The sequence below is a fragment of the Acanthochromis polyacanthus genome, chromosome 1 (assembly GCF_021347895.1).
Source record: "Acanthochromis polyacanthus isolate Apoly-LR-REF ecotype Palm Island chromosome 1, KAUST_Apoly_ChrSc, whole genome shotgun sequence".
NCBI lineage: Eukaryota > Metazoa > Chordata > Actinopteri > Pomacentridae > Acanthochromis > Acanthochromis polyacanthus.
Genome location: NC_067113.1, coordinates 39,702,394 through 39,725,457, shown reverse-complemented (window position 1 = coordinate 39,725,457; position 23,064 = coordinate 39,702,394). Strand labels below are relative to the sequence as shown.

The following is a 23,064-nucleotide window of genomic DNA, read 5'->3' as shown; positions in this document are numbered from 1 at the left end:
TTGTTTACATCTTCTCTGGAGTTCCAACTTATAGCGGAAATCGACTTCCATCAACCAGTAGTAACGGAACTCCAACGTAAGTCTAGGACCTCCTGTATCCACATAGTAGATTGGCTCCAGATTGCAAAACTTTTTTTCTTTTTGTATCCTGCACTTAAAGCACAATGTCTTTCACTTAATTCTCCTTATTTCCCCATCTCACCTTCTGTCAAGAGATTTCTTCTGTAGCTCTTGAAACAGTAATGGATTATTTAGAAAAATATTCGAGGAACTTTGACAATGGAAAAGTCTCCAGAGGAAGTCTGGATTATTGTTGGCTCATCGACCTCAGACACACCTCTTTTCTGCCTTCGGTGTCCTCCGTGGTGTTTCATAATCTCGGCCCACTCATGCTTACTCACCAACCGCACACACTGAGCACAAACCTCTGAGGCTCTGTTGCTCAATCCTTCTTTGCTAGGCTCCTACAGCTGATAATAAACTGTGTATTTGTGTGCGTAGACATGTTTGTAGGCTGAGCAGTGTCTTTCCCCTGTATGTAGCTGGTCTAATTAAAGCCATTTTTCAGGCTAAGGAGAACATTTCCCAGCAGGCAGTTAGCAGTTTAGACAGCAGCTACAATGTGGAGGAAATCCAACTGGTTGGACGGCAACAGTGTCATGGTTTTAATGTTATATTTATCTCCAAAGCAACTGAGTTAACGGCGTAGCTGAGCTTGAACAGACACTGGTTTCATTAAACATGATGTTAGAATTTGATCACTGCTAAAGATAGAAAGGATATTACTTCCTTCTCTTCCTGTTTCACATCATCATTCCTTAATTTTCATCAACCTTTGCTTCCTTTTGCTTCTTCCTCTCCCCTTTCTTATTGTTTTATTCTTTTCTCTCAGCTTTCCTTCTCGCTTTCTTCCACGTCTTCTTCGTCTTCCTTCTCCTCCATCTCTGGGTGGCCTTTCCAAACAGATTGGTTGTGGTCTCATCTTCACAGGAGATGAACCATCACTGTATGTCCTGTCTTCTACCATCCATGTTCCCATGTTGTACTTAGCGAGCCACACTGGAAGCATACAGACGGTGCAGCAGTGGTTGGGTTTACTTCCCATCATTGTGTTGAGGGCAGCTTCTTGTCTCCATGTGGTCCAGCCAGTTTAGTCTACAGGATTCACTTGTTGGTTTGCACAGGGAACAGCTTCATTTTCTGTTGGGCCTTTTTTTTTTTTTTTCGACTCCTTTGAAGAAAAATTAAACCATGTATTTGATTTTGACTCTGAGATGATTTGACAAGAAAACATTTTTTTTTTTGCAAGGATTTCTGGAGTAAGAGGTTTTTATAGATGCAGTGTGGTGGTGTACAACTTCATCCATCTATCTATCATCTGTCTTAGTTTATATATATAAGTTATATACCGTTGCAGGACTCTATGAATCGTCAGTGTAAGATAAGAAATTTTTTAACTGCAGTTTGTGCAAAGAAATGTCCATTAGAGGCCTAGAATGAAACTGCAGCCACTGAAATGCATCATAAGTCTCCTTTAAAAGCCCTGGACTGTGTACATGAGCGTCCATTAGCTCAGGAATGTCCTCTTAAGAATCTGAGCGACTATGTTTTTGTCTGCTAGCAGAGAAATGCCTGATCCAGAGGAAAGGTGTGAGCACTATTACTGCATGTGTGTGATATTGCACATGCATTAATGTAGGAATGCTGAGAGGAAAGGCATGGCCGAGCTCTACTTCCCCACACGGACTCAACGGGAAGTAGCATGGGGAGGGTAGGAGAACGGACACGAGATAGTTTGGAAGGAAAAATACTAAAAAATAATCTTGAGGGAGGAAGAATCTGAATTGATTCAGTATGCGATTGATTTTGTAAAGTTGTTTTCCACAAGAAAAAGAAAACAACTTGGAGATAAAAGCTGTGGAATATTATTCAGAATCGTTTTTAGTAGTTTTGGTTTCACTCCAATAATTTCTGAGTAAGTCTTTTTGAAGATTTTTTTTCATAAATAAAGTAGAGGCAATGTTCACTGTTCAAAAAGATACTAATTTAAAGTTACCTGTAGTTTTTAGTCAGTGTACATCGTCGGATAACAACCCAAAAATGTTAAATTTGTCTTTTTTCTTGCTACATTGCTGCTAATGTACAAATCTTTGCATCAAAACAAATCTCACAGAGCCAAAATATATAAGTTGTACTCAAAACACCTCACATGTAGAACATCTGCTCATAGTAGACTCTGCAATTTACAGATGTTCCCTAAATGCCACATACAAGCAGCAATAGATGTGCACAGACAAGCCTCTAGTCTCCACTCAGTTACTGCTAGACAGACGATGAAAAGAGTGAAAAAAGGCTTCTAATTTCAGATTTACCCAAGTTAAAGCCAAATGATTTAATCTATATGTCTGTTTTCTGCGTGCAGAGCATTTTAAATACAGGGGGTCCTCAGTTTATGACGTCCTCGACTTATGACGTTTCGTTGTTATGTCAGAACTGGTTAACGAATGAACTAATCGTTGTCACGCGGCGCTATAAGACGGCTTTGTTTCCGTTCTCTGGTTGTACACCACCTTGGATTGTGCTACATTCTCTAACTTTTTGTCCTTCATTATGGCTCCTAACCATAATCAGACTCATCTGATGCTTCAAAGAAAAGGAAATCCATCTCCGTGGAAGTGAAGTTAGATAAAATGAAACACTCGGAACAGGGAGAAACACCGACGATCATCGACATTATTAGACCGAGTTGTGGAAACAGTGCAACATATTCTCTTATCATCTTTTAAAATGAATTATACATGCATGAAAGTCGTTGGTATTCATAACTTTTATGAAAAACTGATGGATATCGTGATGCACGTAACATCTTTGTGTACATTGACTTACAGCGAAAATTGACTTGCATCAATATGTAAGGACGGAAATCCAACGTAAGTCGAAGACCTCCTGTATCAGTGTTGTAGTCAATCATGTTATTGCAATCATAGGAAGTTTTCCATTTTAGAAAGTCTGGGTGGACGTTTTCCACTATTTTCTTACATTGTTAAACCAAACATTAGTTGATCTGATACAATATATGTCAGTCTGTCTCCACATTCTGTAACTTTTTAGGACAATTTCAGCCTTACTGAAGATTTAGTCTTTTATGTAATACGTCATACTGGCAGAAGACTTCCCCAGTATAAACTCCCTTATTATTGTTTTGCTCAGTGACTTTAACTGTGGTCATTTAAAGCACATGCAGCTCTGTGGAAGACCAAAGTAAACACAGGGACAGAAATAACACCACGCTATATTCAAAATGTCTTTTAAAATGTAGATTATATTCAGTTTAGCGCGGCCAAATGACCGTGTTTAGTCTGCCTGTAGCCCCCCATAACACAACAAACACCCGGTCCGGTGCTGTAGGCTGTGTTTGTCCCCGCTAGGCTTGTTTTATCTGCACACACTCACAGTGAAGTCATCTATTTACAGACAGGAGATGCAGACGAGCGTGACGGCGCTAAACAAAGGCAGGAATGATGCAGGTGTGTGTGATAAAAGGCCGAGGAAGGAGAATGGCTGTTCTCTCTCAGACTAAACCTAAACCATTAGGGTTATTTTTGAAACCGCAGATGCAGACATGGAGATAAAGATGATATGATTTTCCTTCTCCGTTGGTTGAAGGTTTCTTCCTTTTCTCGACTTTTTCTGTCCCGTCTTATCTGTCTCTTCTGCTTTTCCAGTGTTTCCTGGTAGCTCAGGCAGAGTTCTGCTTTTTAGATATTTTTTTGTGTGTCTTCACTCTACACTTATCATTCATTTTTCTGTTTTCATAGTCGGACAATATTTTAAAATCTATTCTAAAGCGATAAGCTGCTAGATGTATGCTAGATGTATGCTGCGGACAATGTTCCACTTCTCCTTCGTATTGTCTATTAAATTCACTGTCCTGTTTGGCAGTAAACTGGTTTTTAAAAGTTTATTGTTCAATACCTCTAAACTTGCACTAACTCAGGTTACATCTTTACATCTTTTGGGTATTTTATTTTAACTATATAGGCATAGTTTGCCTTTTTTATTGTTTTTTAATCTACAGCTGGGAGTCACCAATCAAAATTTCGTTAATGAAAACATAATGACAGAACGAACAGATTAATGAACAGATTTTGACATGAAGTTTGAAGAACTTGTTGAACTGCTGACGTGTAGAAATCTGAGTATTCGGACACCACCACAATGACCGAATGTTCAGACATTTGGATATTCCTTTCCAGCCCTAATTAATTGCAGTTGTTTTTATATTCTCTGCAGATGATCTTGCACTCTTAAGTGCAAAATGTTATTGTTTTGGTGACCTACAGAGCTCAGTCAATATGCAGAAACAGTTTAGCTTTTATATGGCCACATAAACAAGTTACATTACCAAGATGTTGCATTTTATGGAACGTGTTATGTAAAAAACTAAAATAAAGGCCACTTATTTTGTCTTACAGTTAGTTGACTATATTAGCCATATAGTAACCACTGTAAATTAACAAGAAGATGACATGTGAGGATTTTACCCACCATCTAAACTAATGTCAATTAATGCCTATTAATTGATGATGATGTTCTATTCTGTGCAGATGATCTTGCGCTCTTTAGTGCAGAATTTAGTTGTTTGGTGACCTTCCAGTATTCATAGAACACATAAGAATATTTGATAGTACATTTTACAGTCACTTGTTGAACTGCTGACGTGTAGAAATCTGCACAATTTCGATAGAATTTCAAGAAGACTTCCCTAGAATGTCACTTTCATCACTTCCTCCAATGAGCCAGCGAAGTTCTTTTTTCTGCTCGGCATAAAGTCAAGTGGAAAGGCTGAAGCCTGATGTTACGAGAGGTTTTTGCATTCCTCTTTGAGTTATTGTGATTGCTAACGTAACAGAAGGCCTCTTTTAAAGCCGGGCTGCCGTCTTCTTGCTGTTCTCCAAGCTTCAGTGGGAGGATTCGCTGTGCTCTTAAATAAGACCATGACCTCATTGTGTTGTAGCTCCGCTGTGCTCTGCTTCTCCTGTTTGTTTAGATTTGGTCGCTCTCACCCTCCCAGTTCCCTTTAACCCTCTGGTCCGGGATATTCCACAGCTCAGAGTGGACAAGCCCACGTATCAGGAGCTACTTAACGACAGCTTCATCCTGTCCTTCTCTGCTTGGACCACTTAACGATTACATTCATCAGCGGACTCATCAGCAGATCTAATGTTCGCCATGGTGGCAACACAAGTTTTAAAATAAATTGTCTTTCTTTCCTGTCCCTCAGCTCTTTCTTTTTGTCCTGTTCACATGTTCACGAGATGACAGATAATCTCCTTACCTGTCACTCGCTGCTAATACGCTTTGACTCATCTCGCCTGGCAGCTGCTCAAAGTTGAGATCGATTGTGGAAAAACACCTCAAGTCGCACTCGGCGTCGTGACACGCAGTTCAACAGAAGTATTTAGAAAGAAACGAAGGATTGTGTAAACTTGGAGTTGGTCCTCTTGTGATTTTGTTTCTGCTGGCGTGCATGTGACTAAACAGATCTTAAGTCCTTGTCTGTCCTGCTGTAATCCTGATGAGTCAGTGTCTGTCCTATTTAGACTGACACTCTCAGACAGGTCAGTATCCCTTAGGTGTCAAGAAGTGACATCAGGATGGGAAATCCAATACAGCAGGTCCTCGGTTTACGACGTCCTCGACCTACGGCGTTTTGTTGTTGCGTTGGTACTGGTTATGTAGTTTGTGAGCAGAACGGACAAATACATCGTCACACGGCGCTATAAGATGACTGTCTCCATTGTCTGGTTGTACACCACCTTGGATTGTGTTGCATTCGCTAACTTTTTGCCCTTCATTATGGCTCCTAAGTATAAGTCAGACTCTTCTGATGGCAAAGAAAATGGTGACGGCCAAAGCTATCTCCATCCAACTAGTTAAACTCGTGCTTGCAAAATGAATTGTGAGTCAGAGCAAATCTGACTTCTTTACTGTGGCTCTTGATTAACAGAGTACAAACTGCAAAAAAACAGAATAAAACAATGTAAATACATGTAAATAAGTCCTTTTATCTTAACCAGTAAGTCCACAGATCCTTGCCTGTGTTGTATCGCCTCTCAGATATAAGTCGCTTTGGATAAAGGCGTCTGCTAAATGAAATTGTAGAATTGTAAATATCTACCAGTTACAACACTAGTAATTATTTTCCTCAATTTGTCTGTCAATTTTCTTCAAAACTGTAGAAAGAAAAATGCCTGTTTGTGTCGTCTGCAGCTCTAAATTATGTCTTTAGTTTGCTTTTTTGGACCAACAAATGATCTGAAACTCCTAAAATATTGTCGTTGCCGTCGTGTATAACCAAGAAAAGTGACAAATTTGGAAATTCGAGAGCCTGGAACCATCAAATTTTTGACAGTTGAGCTTGAAAGACAGACGTTATTAATCCACCAAGGAATGTGGTGGAGTCATGTGGCAATCGGCATATGTTTGTCCGTCTGTCTGTCTGTCTGTTAGCAACGTTACTCAAAAACGGATTCACGGATTTGGATGAAATTTTCAGGGAAGGTCAGAAATGACACAAGGACCACCTGATTAGATTTTGGCAGTGATACAGCTTATAATCTGGATCCACGGATTTGTTAAAGATGTCTGTGTCATTGTAAGATAGCGGCCGACATCACTGTAACCATGACAACAAGTTAACACTGTTTACTGTATGTGGCAACAAATGTATCATTTCAGCTGTTCTATCTGTAATGCTCATCATCAGTAGGTCCCTGTGTGACCACCTAGAAATCTACGAAGATCATGAGACGTCCTTTTAATCCAATCCAAGCACGGAATAGAAGATACGGAGTTTGGAATCTTAAATTCATGCCACTCGTATTCACTTCGGCTTCCACCCGGCTGCCGTTCCTGTTCTTTCTCAGCAGACACATTACAACACTAGACGCTCTCAGACCTGCAGTATGTGTGTCTGCAATACTCACAAATGTTGTATTGGCACCTCGTCTTTCCCTCGAGCAGTGTGTGTGTTATCCATATAAGGGTTCATGTGCCTTCAAAGCCTCCCTGGATTCTGCACTATGTGTGTGGTTTTTAATAGAGGCCGAGGAGAGCTGCACTATGCCCATGTAAGCACAGAGTGCACCGGGGAATTAACGTCAGTCTACAGAGTCTCACATTGTGTACGCATGCAGACACAAGGTACAGGACAACACATTTTGTTTCTTGTGTTTCAAAAATCTAGTGGGAATAAAAAGGAGGCGGCCTTCACCTTGTAGCAACAACAAAACCAATGTTGGTGAAATAGAGAGCTGTCTAGCAAACTGATGAGTGCTGATTATTTGTTTCTCAATTTTTAAAAATTAAATACAGCATCATTGTACAGATTATATTTTATCACACAAGTGTTTAATTTGCAGTGCAGATACAATTACCCAAAAAAGATAGAAAACGACCACAAAAAGATGCAAAACGAACAAAAAAGGTGAAAAACAGCCATAAAAAGATGGAAAATGGCCAAAAACAGTTGCAAAACAACCAAAGAAGATGGAAGATTACCAAAACAAAGATGGAAAATTACTCCAAAAAAGACCACAGAAAATATGTACAAAATCAAAAAGGTAGGTGCAAAACAATCAAAGAAAGATGCAAAACAGTAAAAAAAATTAAAACAACCAAAAGAGACCTGAATATTCGGATTCCACACCGAATGTTCAGAAAACTATGGACAACAACAAAATAAAATTGTAAATCAATGAAAAAAGATGCAAAACAACTAACAAAAGATGCAAAATGACAAAAAAGATGAAAAACGACCAATAAAAAGAGAGAAATTGTCCCAAAAAACATAGAAAACGAGGAAATGACCAAAAAAGATGTAAAATTACGATTTCCTTTAATCAAAGATCAATTAAAACTACCTTGAACCTTGAAATTTCCCCAATAATCACATAGATCGCTTAGAAAATGTAACAATAAGCAGATTTCAAGTTGCTGGGAGTCTGTTTTTTTGTTTTTTTTTACTACTGTGACAAAGCTGCCATGTGAATCTAAAACACTTTCTTTTTAAAAGCAGGCCTTGGCATGCAGTGAGTCTTGAAAACATTTTAATTAGTTCTGAGGTCAGTGGACTGGACTTTTACAGCTGATTATGTAACATATAAATTATAGTTTTGCATGAGTTTTTTTGCAGTCTCACATGGATGTTCCTGTAAAACAACAGTTTGTTGATCAAACTCACATGCTGTGTGTGTCTTATATTACGATGCTTGTACGTGTTCATTCCTGATGTTAAAGGACTCAGATTCTTGATTCTTGACTTGTCCATCCTCCTCGTCTTTGCGTTTGTAGCACGTAGAAGTTTAGGGGAAATTATTTGCAGCAAGGAATCAACATGAACAGAACTCAGTCTGAACAAGTGACTGGTAATATATGGAAGCTAAAATATATACTGTTTCCATATATTTTAGCTTTTATACAGGCACATAAACAAGCTACATTACCATGAGTTACAGGATATACATTTTATGGAACATATTACGTAAAAAAAAATAAACAAAACACTGAATAAAGGCCGCGTATTTTGTTTTAGAGTTTGTTGATTATATAAATAGCCATAAATAGCCATTAATTGAAATTGTTGTTCTATTCTATGCAGATGATGTTGCGCTCTTTAGCACAGAATGTTGTTGCTTTGGTGACATTCCAGTGTTCCTAAAACACATAAAGATACTTGATAATACATTTTACAGTCACTTTAAGACATGAACAGATTTTGCTGTAAAGTTTGAAGAACTTGTTGAACTGCTGACGTGTAGAAATCCGAGCATTCGGATCTCAAAATTAATATTCGGACACCACCACAATGACGGAATATTCGGATGTTTGGATATTTGGGTCCAGCCCTAATTAATTGAGGTTGTATTAATATTCTATGCAGATGATCTTGTGCTCTTAAGTCCAGAGTTTAGTCGTTTTTGGTGACCTACAGAGCTCCACAATATGTGGAAACAGTTTAGCTTCTATACAGGCACATAAACATGCCACATTACCATGACTTATATTTTATGGAGCGTATTATGTAAAATAAAATATAAACAGTCCTCACTTACATTGCTAAAGACTTCCCTCTCCTTTTACTGCTGCTGTGTTTGGGATAGTTTTGAGTGTTATTCTCTCTGAACTCCTTCCTGCAGGACGACTCTGTCTAAAATTAGAAGTCAGTCCATTAGCATGCGACTCCGGCTGATTAAAGGGCGTTTTTGTCAAGTCCTCGCCCTGCAGCACTGACGGCCTTTTCACACTTTTTATCTGAGCCTGATATAATCTCAAGGTTATTTCAAGCCAGTTGGCATTGACACATTGTTGATTTAGACATTTTTCTCTGGGTGTCAAGTCTTTTATACGATATTTATATTGTCCAAACACCCCATGTATGTTAGAATTATGTGTTTATGTAAAAATATGAGCTCAATCAGCAATCTTTTCCTTCCTTGTTGTCATGTGAGTGGGCTCAGCCACATGGAAAACACTCTATTTTATTATAAGGCACTGTGAGATGGCATGTAGCACATATATGCAACACGTAAAGCTCTCTCGACCACCAGCATACATGTTATGATTTTTATCTGACAGTTAAAGATGGTAAATCCTAAACTTTCTACTTTTTTATTATTGCTTTGTGTTCAAATGAGGTTTCTCGTACATTTTTCACACTCAAAGACAACTTAAAAAAGGGTTTATTTTTGCTTCAACATTCCAGTTTTGATTGCTTTCTATTCAGATGCTTCTTCTTAACTTATTAAACCTTTAAGGCCACAACAATGCAGCCAGTGTTGTTGATATTAGATCTGCCCTCTTAATTAACTTTGGATTTCTCATAAAACTTCAGCATTTTATTAGTTTATTGTGATTTCTGCATCTATTGAAAGACTTAAGATTTGGAACAAAATCAAGGAAATGGATGGATGGATGGATGGACTATAGATGGATGGATAGATGGATGGACTATAGATGGATGGATAGATGGATGGACTGTAGATGAATGGATGGATGGATGGACTATAGATGGATGGATGGATGGACTATAGATGGATGGATGGATGGACTATAGATGGATGGATGGATGGACTATAGATAGGTAGATGGATGGACGGACTATAGATGGATGGATGGATGAATGGACTATAGATAGGTAGATGGATAGATGGATGGATGGGTGGGTAGATAGAGAGATAGATGGATAGATACTTTATCAATCCTAAGGGAAATTCATGATGAACATTTGACTCACTGTTCTGCTTGTTTTGTTATCTTCATCTCCACCCAGCAATAACAACAACCCATAAACTATTACCCAACATTCCTCTCTATATCGCCAAAATTTTATTTGTTCTTCTTCTTCCACACTCCTTTGAAACGGCTGGTATTGTGTCGGGCTTCTACTGTTAACCACTCCAAAATAAAATCCTCTTTATCCTTAGATTCCTGTTTTAGATCCTTCTTGTGCTCCCGTCCTCGTGTCCGACTGCTATTGTCCAAACAGAGGCCGTATTGTTTTAATGATTCTGACTAACTTGTGACTGATCATGTTTTCTTTTATTGTCTGTTTTTGTTAGGATGTGGAGAAGGAGAGGGAGTTGCGGACGAAGTTCAGCAGGGAGGAGATCGGGCAGAAGATCGAGCTGTACAACTCGATGACCACAGACCACCTTAAGATGACGCTGGTGAGTGGATCAGTGCTGGTTTCCCCCCTTTAGGAATAAATACAACTATCTTTATCTTTACCGAAGCATGTACCAGTTACAAACAAGTAGAGCGTGGATGCTGTCATCACAACAGATAATCATCAAAGCTCATGCAGAGTCATGCAGGCTTCAAACCTTCATGTTTAGGTGTTCTAGTGTTTCAGTGTTAACTCTGCCTCCCTCCCAGCATTCCTCAGCTCTCACATCACAGTGATGTGATGTTATTCCTGCCATTGTTCTCCCCCTCAGTGTTTTTCTTGGCAGCGTGAACGGTGTTTGAAGCTGTGTTCGCCACAAATCCAAGTCCAGTAGAAATTATAATTAGGTGAAGTTATGAAGACTGCAGGTATCTAAACACTAAAACACGCAGTAGTTGGGTAAATTTACTTCTCCTGAGACCAAATCTAAAAAACTAGAAGAAAAGAATGTTTGAAAATATTTTTTAAAACACCAAATATGTCCAGAGTCCCCCCGAAAATTTTTCATTGCTTTTTCATTGATGTCTCTTGTAATTGTGGGAACATTTTTCAAATAAGCATTATATTTTAAATAATTATTTAAATTATTAAAATTTGTGTTCTTTAAAACACCTGCATTTACTGGTTTTGTCCACAACCCAAACATATTCAGATTTCTTTCACAGACTTGGAAAGAAACTAGAGAATATTCATGTTTAAGAGGCTGGAATCACAGACTTTACCCTCCGTCTAGTTTCAGCTGGTGTCTTTTCACCGCTGATCTTGTTCGCCTACTTCTGACCTCCACCGGCCCCATATGGAGTAATGAGATTAAGATGCTCTTCCTCCGTCTGTGGCCATCTGTTCTGCTGGACTCAATGGGCTCATTGAGTGAACTGGTCTCACATGGACAGATCATGTAGCACCTACTGTAGTCTAGTGGACCTCTGGAAACTGAATCCATGTAGCTTAAAAATGCTTTGTTAACTTCACAAAGACCCTTACTTTACCTCAGTTTGCATTAAAACATCAGTTAGCTCCACTGTCATCTTTCACAGTGTTGAGTTTTACTAATTGATGGTGTTTTTCTTCTTGGTCATCAGAACAAAAAAGGTAGGTAACGTTTTCCAGTTAGCACCGTAACTCCTTTGTTTATGTGATGATCAGCGTACGCTTGTTTGCATCATTACGAGATAGCAATGATTGTGATCCACGACTGACTTGTTGAGACTTATCCGTCAATCCTGTTGTCTGTGAAGATTTTTAGTCATCCAGGTCATGGTGATCGTAGGAACTTCAGTAGAAATCAACTGGACTTCTGTGGTAGGGTCTTGAAGACGTTCCACCTCTCATCTTGGATGAGCTCACGATCGTCACATAACTCAACCGCGTTCCTTGATGGAGAAAAAATATGAATTTTAAAAGGAAGAAGACTGGAGGCTGTGTAGAGAAACAATGGGGTTGTTCAACTGGATGTCTCTGGTGGGCTCCTACCAGAACCTACCAAGATGAGAGGTGGAATGTCTTCAAGAACCTGCAAGAGGTTCAATTGGACTTCTCTGGTAGGTTTTTGAGAGGTGGACCATCTTCAAGAACCTGCATGAGGTTCAACTGGGCTTCTCTTCTAAGTTCTTGAAGACGTTCCATCTTGGACGAGAGGTGGAATGTCTTCAAGACCCTACCACAGAAGTCCAGTTGAATCTCTTGTAGGTTCTTGACGACGTTCCACCTCTTATTTAAGAAGAGAGGTGGAACGTCTTCAAGAACTTAGAAGAGAAGCCCAGTTGAACCTCATGCAAGTTCTTGAAGATGGTCCACCTCTCAAAAACCTACCAGAGAAGTCCAATTGAACCTGTTGTAGGTTCTTGAAGACGTTCCACCTCTCATCTTGGTACGTTCTGGTAGGAGCCTACCAGAGACATCCAGTTGAACAACCCCATTGTTTCTCTACACAGCCTCCAGTCTTCTTCCTTCTAAAATTCATATTTTTTCTCCATCAAGGAACGTGGTAGAGTTATGTGACGATCGCGTTTGCTTGTCCGACTGTGAGCAACATTACTCAAGACCGGTCTAACGAATTTGGATGAAATTTTGAGGGACGGTCAGAAATGACACAAGGACCAAGTGATTAGATTTTGAATGCTACATCAGAGCATGGAGGGAACGGTTATTCTAACACTAGCAAAATAAAGCTAAACAAAACAAAGAGTAATTTACGCATATGTAGGTCACGCATGTACATAATGTACACATGTACATGCTCGGCGCAAAGGTCATTTTGTTTGTGGGTTTGAGGAGGCCGGTGACGGTGAGGGGAGGTCAGAGAGGAGCCGGGGGAGGCATGGTGGGGGAGGCCTTTATTAAAATACAACCTTCTATGATGCCATGATTTCTGATCATAAATAATAACAATAATAAAAGTGCAACATTTCTGACAATGCCATATGGGGGAATGGACGGCCTTGGAGGAGGACTGCGATCCCTGATTGCTTTTCTTGCAATAGAGATTATCTCAAGATGCTTTACACAACCCATATGCCTGAACCTGCCTTTGGATAGGTGCAAATATTGCTATTTATGGGGTTTGCTGGTGAGTCAGTGATTTATTGAGCTTATTGAACCCACATTACCTCGTAGGTTTAGTTAGGTCAAACCTGCTTATCTTACCTGACTTATCCATGTAAATATAGAAACAGAACATCAGTTTCATGCATATTATAATAATGCGTTTGACTACAACTTTATACTGTAAAAGGTGCGGTGTAGCTCTATAAGGAATCAGGAACAAACGGTGTACAAACTGTGACATATAACTGTGTAACTGTGTGTTTCAGGGTCATACTGGGGTGTACACCGGGTTCATCAAGGTCCAGATGGATCTGAGGAGGCCGGTGACGGTGAGGGGAGGTCAGAGAGGAGCCGGGGGAGGCATGGTGGGGGAGGCCTTCTATCTGCCCCGAGGAGTCACCAACACCCTCCACATCAGCTCCAATAACACCGTCAGACAGGTGGAGGTCACTCACTGAGCTGCTGAATAAGTTAATTAGGATCTGATGACATGCTGGTAGAAGTCTGGACGACCAGGAGAGAGCTGAAGTTTCATCAGAGCTACACTGACTTCAGTTCAGTGTTTCCTGGTGGATGTTAGAATCAGCCACAGTGAAAGTACAAACGCTGCTGTACAGTAGAAACACTGAGGGTTTATGTTGAGCAGAGAGAGGCAATAAAACAGGATTTAGAAACACAATGTGGAGGGAGAAAGTTAGTGTTGATAACGGATAGAAATAGAAAATAAAGGATAGACTGGACACCACAGCTCGAGATTATTATTCTGTTCATGTTGAACTGCGGGTAACCATAGCAACCTGTACACTAATAAATGAGTTATTTTTTATACTGATAAATATTATATGATGTAGAGCAACTTTAACTCCTTTAGAGCAACTTTAGTTAATATAGAGCAACTTGAACTAATGTAGAACAGCTTCAACTCATTTTAGAGCAACTTTAACTCATTTAGAGCAACTTTAACTCCTTTAGTGCAACTTTAGCCCATTTTAAAACAACTTTAGCCCATTTTAGAGCAACTTTAACCCATTTTAAAACAACTTTAGCCCATTTTAGAGCAACTTTAACCCATTTTAAAACAACTTTAGCCCATTTTAGAGCAACTTTAACCCATTTTAAAACAACTTTAGCCCATTTTAGAGCAACTTTAGCCCATTTTAGAGCAACTTTAACCCATTTTTGAGCAACTTTAACCCATTTTAGAGCAACCTTAACTCATTTTAGAGCAACTTTAACTTCTTTAGAGCAACTTTAGTTAATATAGAGCAACTTGAACTAATATAGAACAACTTTAACTCATTTGGAGCAACTGTAACTCATTTTAGTGAAAGTTTAACTCCTTTAGAACAACTTTAAGTCCCGTGGTGGAACTTTAACTCATTTTCGAGCAGCTTTTTTTCATTTTAGAGCAGCTTTAACTGGACTAAAGTAGAATAAAGAACTGCACATTAACAACTGATGACTTTGACAGGTTCTGATTGTTTTATACTTGTGTTTTCAGGTGATCGTCGCCCTGCTGAACAAGTTCACGGTCGCCGACAACCCGGCTAAATACGCCCTGTACAAGCGCTACCACACCGAGGAGCAGGGTAAGACTGAATCTGTGTGAGACGGCGCTTCATTCCAGCCATACCGAGCTCAGTATCAGATGCTTTTACAATGACATGCAGCCGTGTTGATGGAGGCCACAAGGCTCTCCCCACTACTACAGCTCATCAGGGATACCCAAAGACACACACCCAGGATATAAATACACACTGTATGAATCAGCAGCTGCTGCCGGTTGTTGGGTATCACATATTATCTTTCAGTCTGTCTAGGAGACACTTTATTAGCCTCATGCATGAATTTACAGTATAAAACAAGACCAAAGCCACTTATTTGAAGTGTTTGACTCATTTTATATGTATAGCTTTTATAGATTTAGGGTGTTTGTTCCCCTCGGAGGGCGCTCATTACTGGAGACATGCAGTGAAAGGCAGCCTGCTAATAAAAGACGACGTCTAGACGGAAGTCTGATGACAGACGGACAGCATGGAGACTGAATAAAGTCAGTTCACGACAAAGATGAAGGGTTTATTATTGAACCGTAGTCTGGGCATATAGAACTGTCTTCCACCTTCAGTTTCAGGACACTAGAAGACTCCTGTTGAGGTTTAAGAGGACGATGGGGCGACTGCCTGAATGAAAATGAAATAAACAGTTTATCCTTTAAACCCTAAGCAGTGCTCCTGTCAGAACTGAAATGTGTTCAGTGGCCTAAAATCATAAAAACTAAAGACATAAGTGGAATTTCTTTGCTTATTTATCTTGCAGAAAGGTGACTTTACTTACTGTAGATACTTTACTTCAAACGTTTTCACTTGTTTCTTGTCTGCTCGGTGTGAACACGTCCTGCAGTTCAGCCGAGAACTCCCAGAATTTCATCGTGACTCTCAGCAGAGTCCCTGATGGGCTCACAGGTGCACCACGGAGTGCAAAATTTATGGGGTTTGTTTTTACTAAATATCAGGGCTGTCAAAATTAACGCGTTAATGCGGATTAATCCATCATCACGATTAATCTGATTAAAAGTTTTAATGCAGTTAACGCGGCTGAGATGACTCAAAATCCCTGAAACGTCTCAGGCTTTGTAATTATTGACACTCCTGGTTAAGATGTGATGAAAACCTTAAAATAAACTCAATTTTTATTGCAGAAGCAAACTCTCACACTGAAAGTTGTTGAAAAGTGTATTATAGGAGAAGATTAGGTGCAGTTTTGTTGGCAAAAGGGGGTTGTAGAAAGTATTACCATCAGTGGTGCTAATAATAATAATAATAATAATAACTGTGGCACACATGATTTGATGTAAAAGAATTATTTCTTAATGTGTGATTTTTTTTTCTTCCCGCTGAATAAATGCGCTTAAATTAAAGGTTGGATTTCCCTCTTTTTTTCCATTGTGGTCCTACATTATTTAGAAAAAACTGAGTTTATTAGAAGCTGAAGAACACGTCTTAACTAGGGGTGCCAATAACTATGGAGGGTGCTGTGTAGCTGGTGAACTTGTGTTTTTCTCACATGGTAAATAGTTTCCAGTGTTTCCTCTTATAATTTTTTTTAGCAGCGACGGCAGGCTCTCTGACCTGCTGCCTGGATGCTTGACGTCACCTTCAAGGCTGCGCTCTCACGACTAATTAACGTTGTTCTAAGCCGATGCATCAAAGAGTAGATGCTGATCAAGATAGTTATCGGTAGTTTACCTCAGTACTCGTGAGTGCCCGACACAACGCGAGGCTGCTGTGGAAGTGGAGACGTGCGGCGGTGGGGTGTTTGTGACGATTTAAAAAAAATATAACTTTGAATGAGCGTGGCTGGGATTGTGAATGTAGAGGAAACCCTGGTTTGTCTGAGTCTAAATGACTGCTGGTTAATGTGCCGCGCCCGTCCTTTCATCCTTTCATCCTCTGATATTTCTGTTTCTATGAACACAGAGTAGAAGTAGCTGCCTGCATGTTTGTGGTTTGCGCCAACATTAAAGGATCGTGTGTGTGTGTGTGTGTGTGTGTGTGTGTGTGTGTGTGTGTGTGTTACAGTGTACGTCTGTAAGCTGGCGGATGGAGAGCAGCCGTTGTTTCTCCGTCTGATAGCAGGACCAGACACCGACACGCTGAGCTTCGTACTGAGGGAGCAGCAGACTGGAGAAGTCATGGTAACACCAACTATCTGCCTTATTTATTCTTCTGTCCTCTTTCCTTTTGAAGTCCATGGGATTTATCTGCATACGTTTTTATTAAAAGTAAAAATGTTTTTATGTTCATTACGATCATGTCTTTACAAATTCCGTAATTATTTATTATAGAAACAATCATTTATTAATAAAAATGACTGGATGTCAGTAAAATGTCGCCTAAATAACGCCTGAATTTAACACCAACCACCTTCTAATGAGCTAAACAATAATAAAATTATCTGATTCAGAAATATTTGTGATTGTGTTCTTTTCATTAAGTTGAGAGAATCATGACAGATATTTATTTTTTGGCAATACATCAAATTTTTTGTTTCTTGTTTTTGTCATTTCATGTCTCGTTTTGTGATTTTGTTTCCTGTTTTGGTCATTTTCTGTCTCGTTTTTGTGATTTTGTTTCCTGTTTTTGTCATTTCATGTCTCGTTTTTTTTATTTTGTTTCTTGTTTTGGTCGTTTTCTGTCTTGTTTTTGTGATTTTGTGTCTCCTTTTTTTCATTTTGTCTCATTTTTGTCATTTTGTTTCTCGTTTTTGTTGTTTTCTGTCTCATTTTTCTCGTTTTGTGTCTTGGTTTTGTCATTTTCTGTCTCTTCCTGTCTCTTTTTTGTCTTTTTCTGTCACGTTTTTGTCATTTTCTGCCTCTTTTTGTCATTTTATGTCTTGTTTTTTTCATTTTACGTCTAATTTTTGTCGTTTGGAGTCTCTGTTTTGTAAAGTTTTCTTGCTTCTTTTCCTCCTCAGTGGGACGCCTTCTCCATCCCCGAGCTGCGGAACTTCTTGCGGATCCTCGACAAGGAGGAGGAAGAGCAGAAGGAGGCGGTGATTCGACGCTACGACGTCTACCGGCAGAGACTGCAGGAGGCTCTGATGGAGCTCCGAGGACCTTCTTAGAGGATCTAACCTCCAGAAACAGGACTACTGAAACCTTCAGAGGAGGAAAAGCTGTGTACATTTAGATGGAGGGAGGGATGTGAAGGCAGAACGAGGAGCGAAGATCCAGAACCTGGAACAGACGGATCATAACGGATGAGAGACAGCAAGAGAAGGACAATAAAAGGATGATAGTTTGCTTTGACGCTGCTGGATTCACGACTTCAGCCAAAGATTCAGCCGACTGTGCCAAACCCACGGAGGTCCATCTCTCTTCTTCTTCTTCACATAATTTATGCTGATTCCTCTTCGTTTCCCCACTTTCTATCCTTTAAACTCGGGAAAGACTCGAGGCCACCGTATGTCGAGTTATTTTTTATTTAATTTGTTTCTTTTAAGAGTCTGTACATATTTTTTTTCTTAATTTATATGGGTGACGCTTTTGTGTATTTTTTTAAAACAAAGTCTTATTTTAGTTTATTCTACGGAGGCGGAGCAACGGTCTGATTGTTGACACAGACGCAGAGAATAGTTTATCTGACTGATACTACATGTAAATACACAAGCAGAGCAGTAGATATGAAGTTTATTAACTCACAAGCAGGAAGTGTTGATCATTGATGTCCTGAAAATCAAGATATGTTTCAAAGGTCAGGGAAGAAGTAGCATCCATGTTGTATGGAGTCTCAAGTGTGCCAAATGAAGCTTAGATTTCTTTCGTAATGAACTCCAATCAAAGCATAAATACTCATTTTAGCTTTCTTGCTTTTTTTGAAAAATAGCATTTTCTGTCAAATGAATACAGAAATTTTCCATTTTAGAATATACCTGTTCTCTCGTATTCCACCTCCTAATTCTTTTATCCTCTTCAGTTTTATTGGAAGAACAAGCACATTAGTGCGTTTTAACCATTTTAATTCATTATTTAGCGATTTGATTGCAAATAGAAAAGTAAATAGACTAATTCTAATGAGGATAGTCTTTTTTAAGGGTCTTTTTCTTCCATCTTGTGTATATCACCTTTTATTTTTCCCCTCGTTATCTTTGTTGGCAGATTTCAGACTCCATAAAAGCTGGGCTGAAACTGAAAGTTGTAGTTGAAGGTGCATAGAAATAAACTCAGACAGACTTGTAGATACTTGGACTGTGAGTACTGACACCTAATCAAAGAGGTTTTTGGTAGAAAGATTAAAAGAATAGAGTCTGAAATAGAAGATTGAAAGACGGAAGTAGATTAGTTTTGGTCGGGTGGATTGGTGCGGCGGCGGTAATGCGAACGATGTACCGAACCTTCATGGTGAAAAGAGAGCTGAGCCAGAAGGCAAAGCTTTCAATTATACCAGTCCATCTACTTTCAGACCCTCATCTAAGGTCATGAGCTGTGGGTAATCACTGAAAGAACGAGGTCGTGGATACAAGCACCTGAAATGAGCTTCCTCCTGGGCTCAGCTTTAGAAATAGGATACGTGTTCACTAGATCTGGCAACCCGTGGTAGACCCAGAACTCGCTGGAGGAATTATGTATCTCATCTGGCCTGGAAACGCCTCGGGATCTCCCAGGAAGTAGCTGTGAAGCGTTGCTGGGGCGAGGGATGTCGAGAATGACCTGATTCATCTGCTGCCTCCATGACCCGACCCAGATAAGCAGAAGACAATAGATGGATGGATGGATAGTTTTGGTTGAAGTCTGTAGAAAGTGTTGATTGATTGCTTTGCGAAGTAAAACTGTAGACGAGACGCCTGATCTTTGACCCAGTGAGGTCAAAGAAGGGAGGACTGAGATCAGACTGGTTTATGGAAGTCGGCTGAATGGTTTAGAGGAAGTAGAAACATTAGAAGTAGAAAGGAAGAAAGTTGAGGACAGGATCTGTTTTTATTTTTATATGAGGAGCAAATGCACGAGAAGGATTGTCGTAGAAGCAACGTGACGGTCTTCCTCCAACCACGACTCACTTCGATTCACTGCTTGTTCACTTTTTTGCTCCTGTAATCAACAGCCGAGCGAAAAGGAGGTCTGTTAGGGCTGATAGCTGCAGAGAACAGTCTGTCAGCAGCCATTCCTTTGATGTTTTTGTGCTCTTATCTCAAGTTGAAATGTGCAGCCTTGACCTCCTTGTCAGCCCGGGTTTGTCGTCGTTTTTTATGGACGAAATGGGGCCAGATGTTCTAGAGGGAAAGGGCGGTAGTAGAGAGGTTTGGGGAGAGTCGTAGAAGACTTTTAGCGGCTTGGATATATATGCAATCTATTCTTTGGTGTATGTAAGTGATCATTTTAAGACCAAAGAGGCTTGTTTCTGTACTTTTTGTATCGTCATGTATTCATTTATTTGAGGAGGAAAAGTAAAAACAAGCGATAGAAAGACAATCATTTGGACAGAGTCTTCACAGTTTATGGAAATTAAAGCGGTTGGAGCTGCAGGTGCTGAATGACGCCACACTGACGGCGCTGCAGTTGTACAACGTCGCCATCTAGAGGTCAAATACCGCAACTGTTCTCTCATTTCTGTGTCAAACATGCTTTGTGTTTTTGTCGTTATAACCAAAGATATTCTTGTGCTGTTGCCTGGTGCAAAACATATTAGAGGCCTCTTCTTCCCACTGGAGGGAAAAAAACATAGAGTATGTAGTTTAGAGTTTTATTTAAAGAGGTTTTAACCCTCGTTTATTCTATCAAACACTGGGCTAATTCTATGGAGGCAACAAAAGGCCTTTAGATTTTAATTTTAGTCAATTTAATGCAAACTCTCTGACCTTAAACCCAAGAATAGAGAGTCTACTGGACGATATTATCAAGCTGCATTATGGGAAATGTAGTATTGTAGTAGTGCTTAACCATACTGGGTAGCTAAAAGTCACTACATCTCAGCCTTCTCAGCTTCTTTTGCTTTTTGTTTTTGTTCAAATACATCTGCTTTAACTGTAAGGAAGCACAAAAGTTAAATATTTTACGTACGGAATGATGAAATTGAATCACCACGGAGTGTTTATACTTGAATTCTTCATTTAAGTTTGATTTCCAGCAGTTGTTTAAGCTTTACAAGTTCAGGAAATTCAAGCCGCATTAATTAAATATTGTTTCCATATTGGAATAGAAATTCTATTTTTTTTTTTGGCCCTTTGTTGCCTCCATACCTTATAGGTAAAAATGGTGCAAAAGTCTGCATGTTAACAGTTAACGAACCTTAAAGCCATGTTGTTGTTGTTGGTTTTGTATCTTTGACACAACTTTAGCTGTTAGAACACCAGACCAGTCGTATCCATTTTTTCTTTTTTTTCTTTTTTTTTGGGCACTTTAACTGAATTCAGGGAAGACGGGTTTTTTTAATTTTGTTTTTTTCCTCTTTAATCTGCACCGCCATCACACGTCGTACTTTAACATCTAATACACTATAATCTGTCTTTGTTAAGCTCCACTCATAACTACATTTGTTGGAAGTAAAGTGTGAAAGAAGTTTTTTTTTAGTCTCTGCAGGCTTCCGTATAAATCACTAAAAGTTATCTGTGAAATGTTTCTGCTCTTGCATGTTTGTTTGTCCACATTCATGCTTCCTGTACTCACTTCTGGGCTGTTCAGCATTAAAAACACGCATTATTGTACATGAAACGGCAATCGAATGGCTTTAGGAAAGGAGTTTTCATGTCATGTTGATGAATTTGTGAGCATTTGGGGCCGATTTAACGCCTACTATCTCATTTTAAGGCTGTTCAACTGTAACTAGAGCGCTACGACGTGCAAACTGTCGGCTCTGAGGTTCATTTTTAATCCCCAAAATGTCAAAATTTAAGCAAATGTCAAGAAAAAGTCCAGTTAAAGCTTCTAAAATGTGAATATTTCTGTTGGAACAAAAACACATTATTATTGGGTTTCTTTGATTTGTGAACTGAAACTGAACATTTGAATTTGACATTTCATGAATTGCATGGTGTAAAAGGACATTGGGAGTTTCATATTTACCGTATACGATAAGAGCATGTGTTTGTTTTGATGTTGTTTTTTTAAATCAGATTTCAAAACATCTCCTGGAAACTTTCTGTAGTCGCTGCTCTAAATCGTTCAGTCAAATCAACTGTTAAAAATGTCTCAGAATGTCCTTTTTTCAGTTTTTCAGCTCATTTAATGTGACTGAAAACTCCAGAACGGCGACTAAACAGAGATTGTTTCTCCTAAATGAGTCCGTGAGCTTCGATTTCAGGCTCCTGAGTTCAGTTTTGTACGTTTGGAGTCTCTAGTGTGAACATCCACCAACTTAAATGCCAAAGATCTCCATGTGTTTTCCAATGATGCTGTTCTTGTAGAGACGCTTTCCAACAACTTTTAGAGCACAGATGGTTCCAAACTCAATCTGATGTTTGAGTTTGGAACCATCTGTGCTCTAAAAGGTGTTGGAAAAAGGTTGAAAAGACTCCCTGGAGGTTTTCTTATTGACTGATCTGTCAATAGAAGCCAGAAGTTTGGAAATATTTTGCTCAATTCTGATTTTTAAACTCGATCTCTGACTGCAACGGAGCTTTTCTAAGTGACACTGCAGATGGAACCCAAACCCAGAGCGAAGACGTTCTCTCTGTAGGGGAACAGGTTTATTTTTGTAGCCATCTCCTGATTTCTCTTTGAATCGTTACCAAACGTGGCCTTTTCCTCACACCAGGAGGGCCGCATCTATTAAAAATGAAATTAAAAACAAACTGGAGTGTTTTTGTTTTGTTTCTACGGATCCTTTTGTTCGTTTGCCTCTCAGGTTTTTTTATGAACCGGTTTATGAATCCTATTAAAGATCAACGTCATCACCAAGTGTCCCACTGTGTTCCAAAAGTTGGTTCTCCCCACATGTTTGATTGTTGGACACCAAACACTGGACATCACAACTAACACACCATCCCCACTGTGAAGCATGGTGGTGGCAGCATCATGATATGAAGCATGGCGGTGGCAGCATCATGGTGATTAAAGCATGGTGGTGGCAGCATCATGATGATTAAAGCATGGTGGTGGCAGCATCATGGTGATTAAAGCACGGCGGTGGCAGCATCATGATATGAAGCATGGCGGTGGCAGCATCATGGTGATTAAAGCATGGTGGTGGCAGCATCATGGTGATTAAAGCATGGTGGTGGCAGCATCATGATATGAAGCATGGCGGTGGCAGCATCATGGTGATTAAAGCATGGCGGTGGCAGCATCATGATGA

At 39.5% G+C, this 23,064-nt stretch overlaps 1 protein-coding gene across 1 annotated transcript in view; it reads left to right on the top strand.

Moving 5' to 3' along the window:
• rassf3 (Ras association domain family member 3) overlaps window positions 1-22,561 on the top strand; it is an 84,357-nt gene extending 61,796 nt beyond the window's left edge. The window contains exons 3-7 of the mRNA XM_051948154.1: window positions 10,623-10,730; window positions 13,543-13,716; window positions 14,778-14,865; window positions 16,855-16,970; window positions 17,750-22,561. Coding sequence (XP_051804114.1) covers window positions 10,623-10,730; window positions 13,543-13,716; window positions 14,778-14,865; window positions 16,855-16,970; window positions 17,750-17,899 — 636 coding nt within the window. The 3' untranslated portion in view covers window positions 17,900-22,561. The remainder of the gene's footprint in view (window positions 1-10,622; window positions 10,731-13,542; window positions 13,717-14,777; window positions 14,866-16,854; window positions 16,971-17,749) is intronic.
• The last annotated feature ends 503 nt before the right edge of the window (window positions 22,562-23,064 follow it).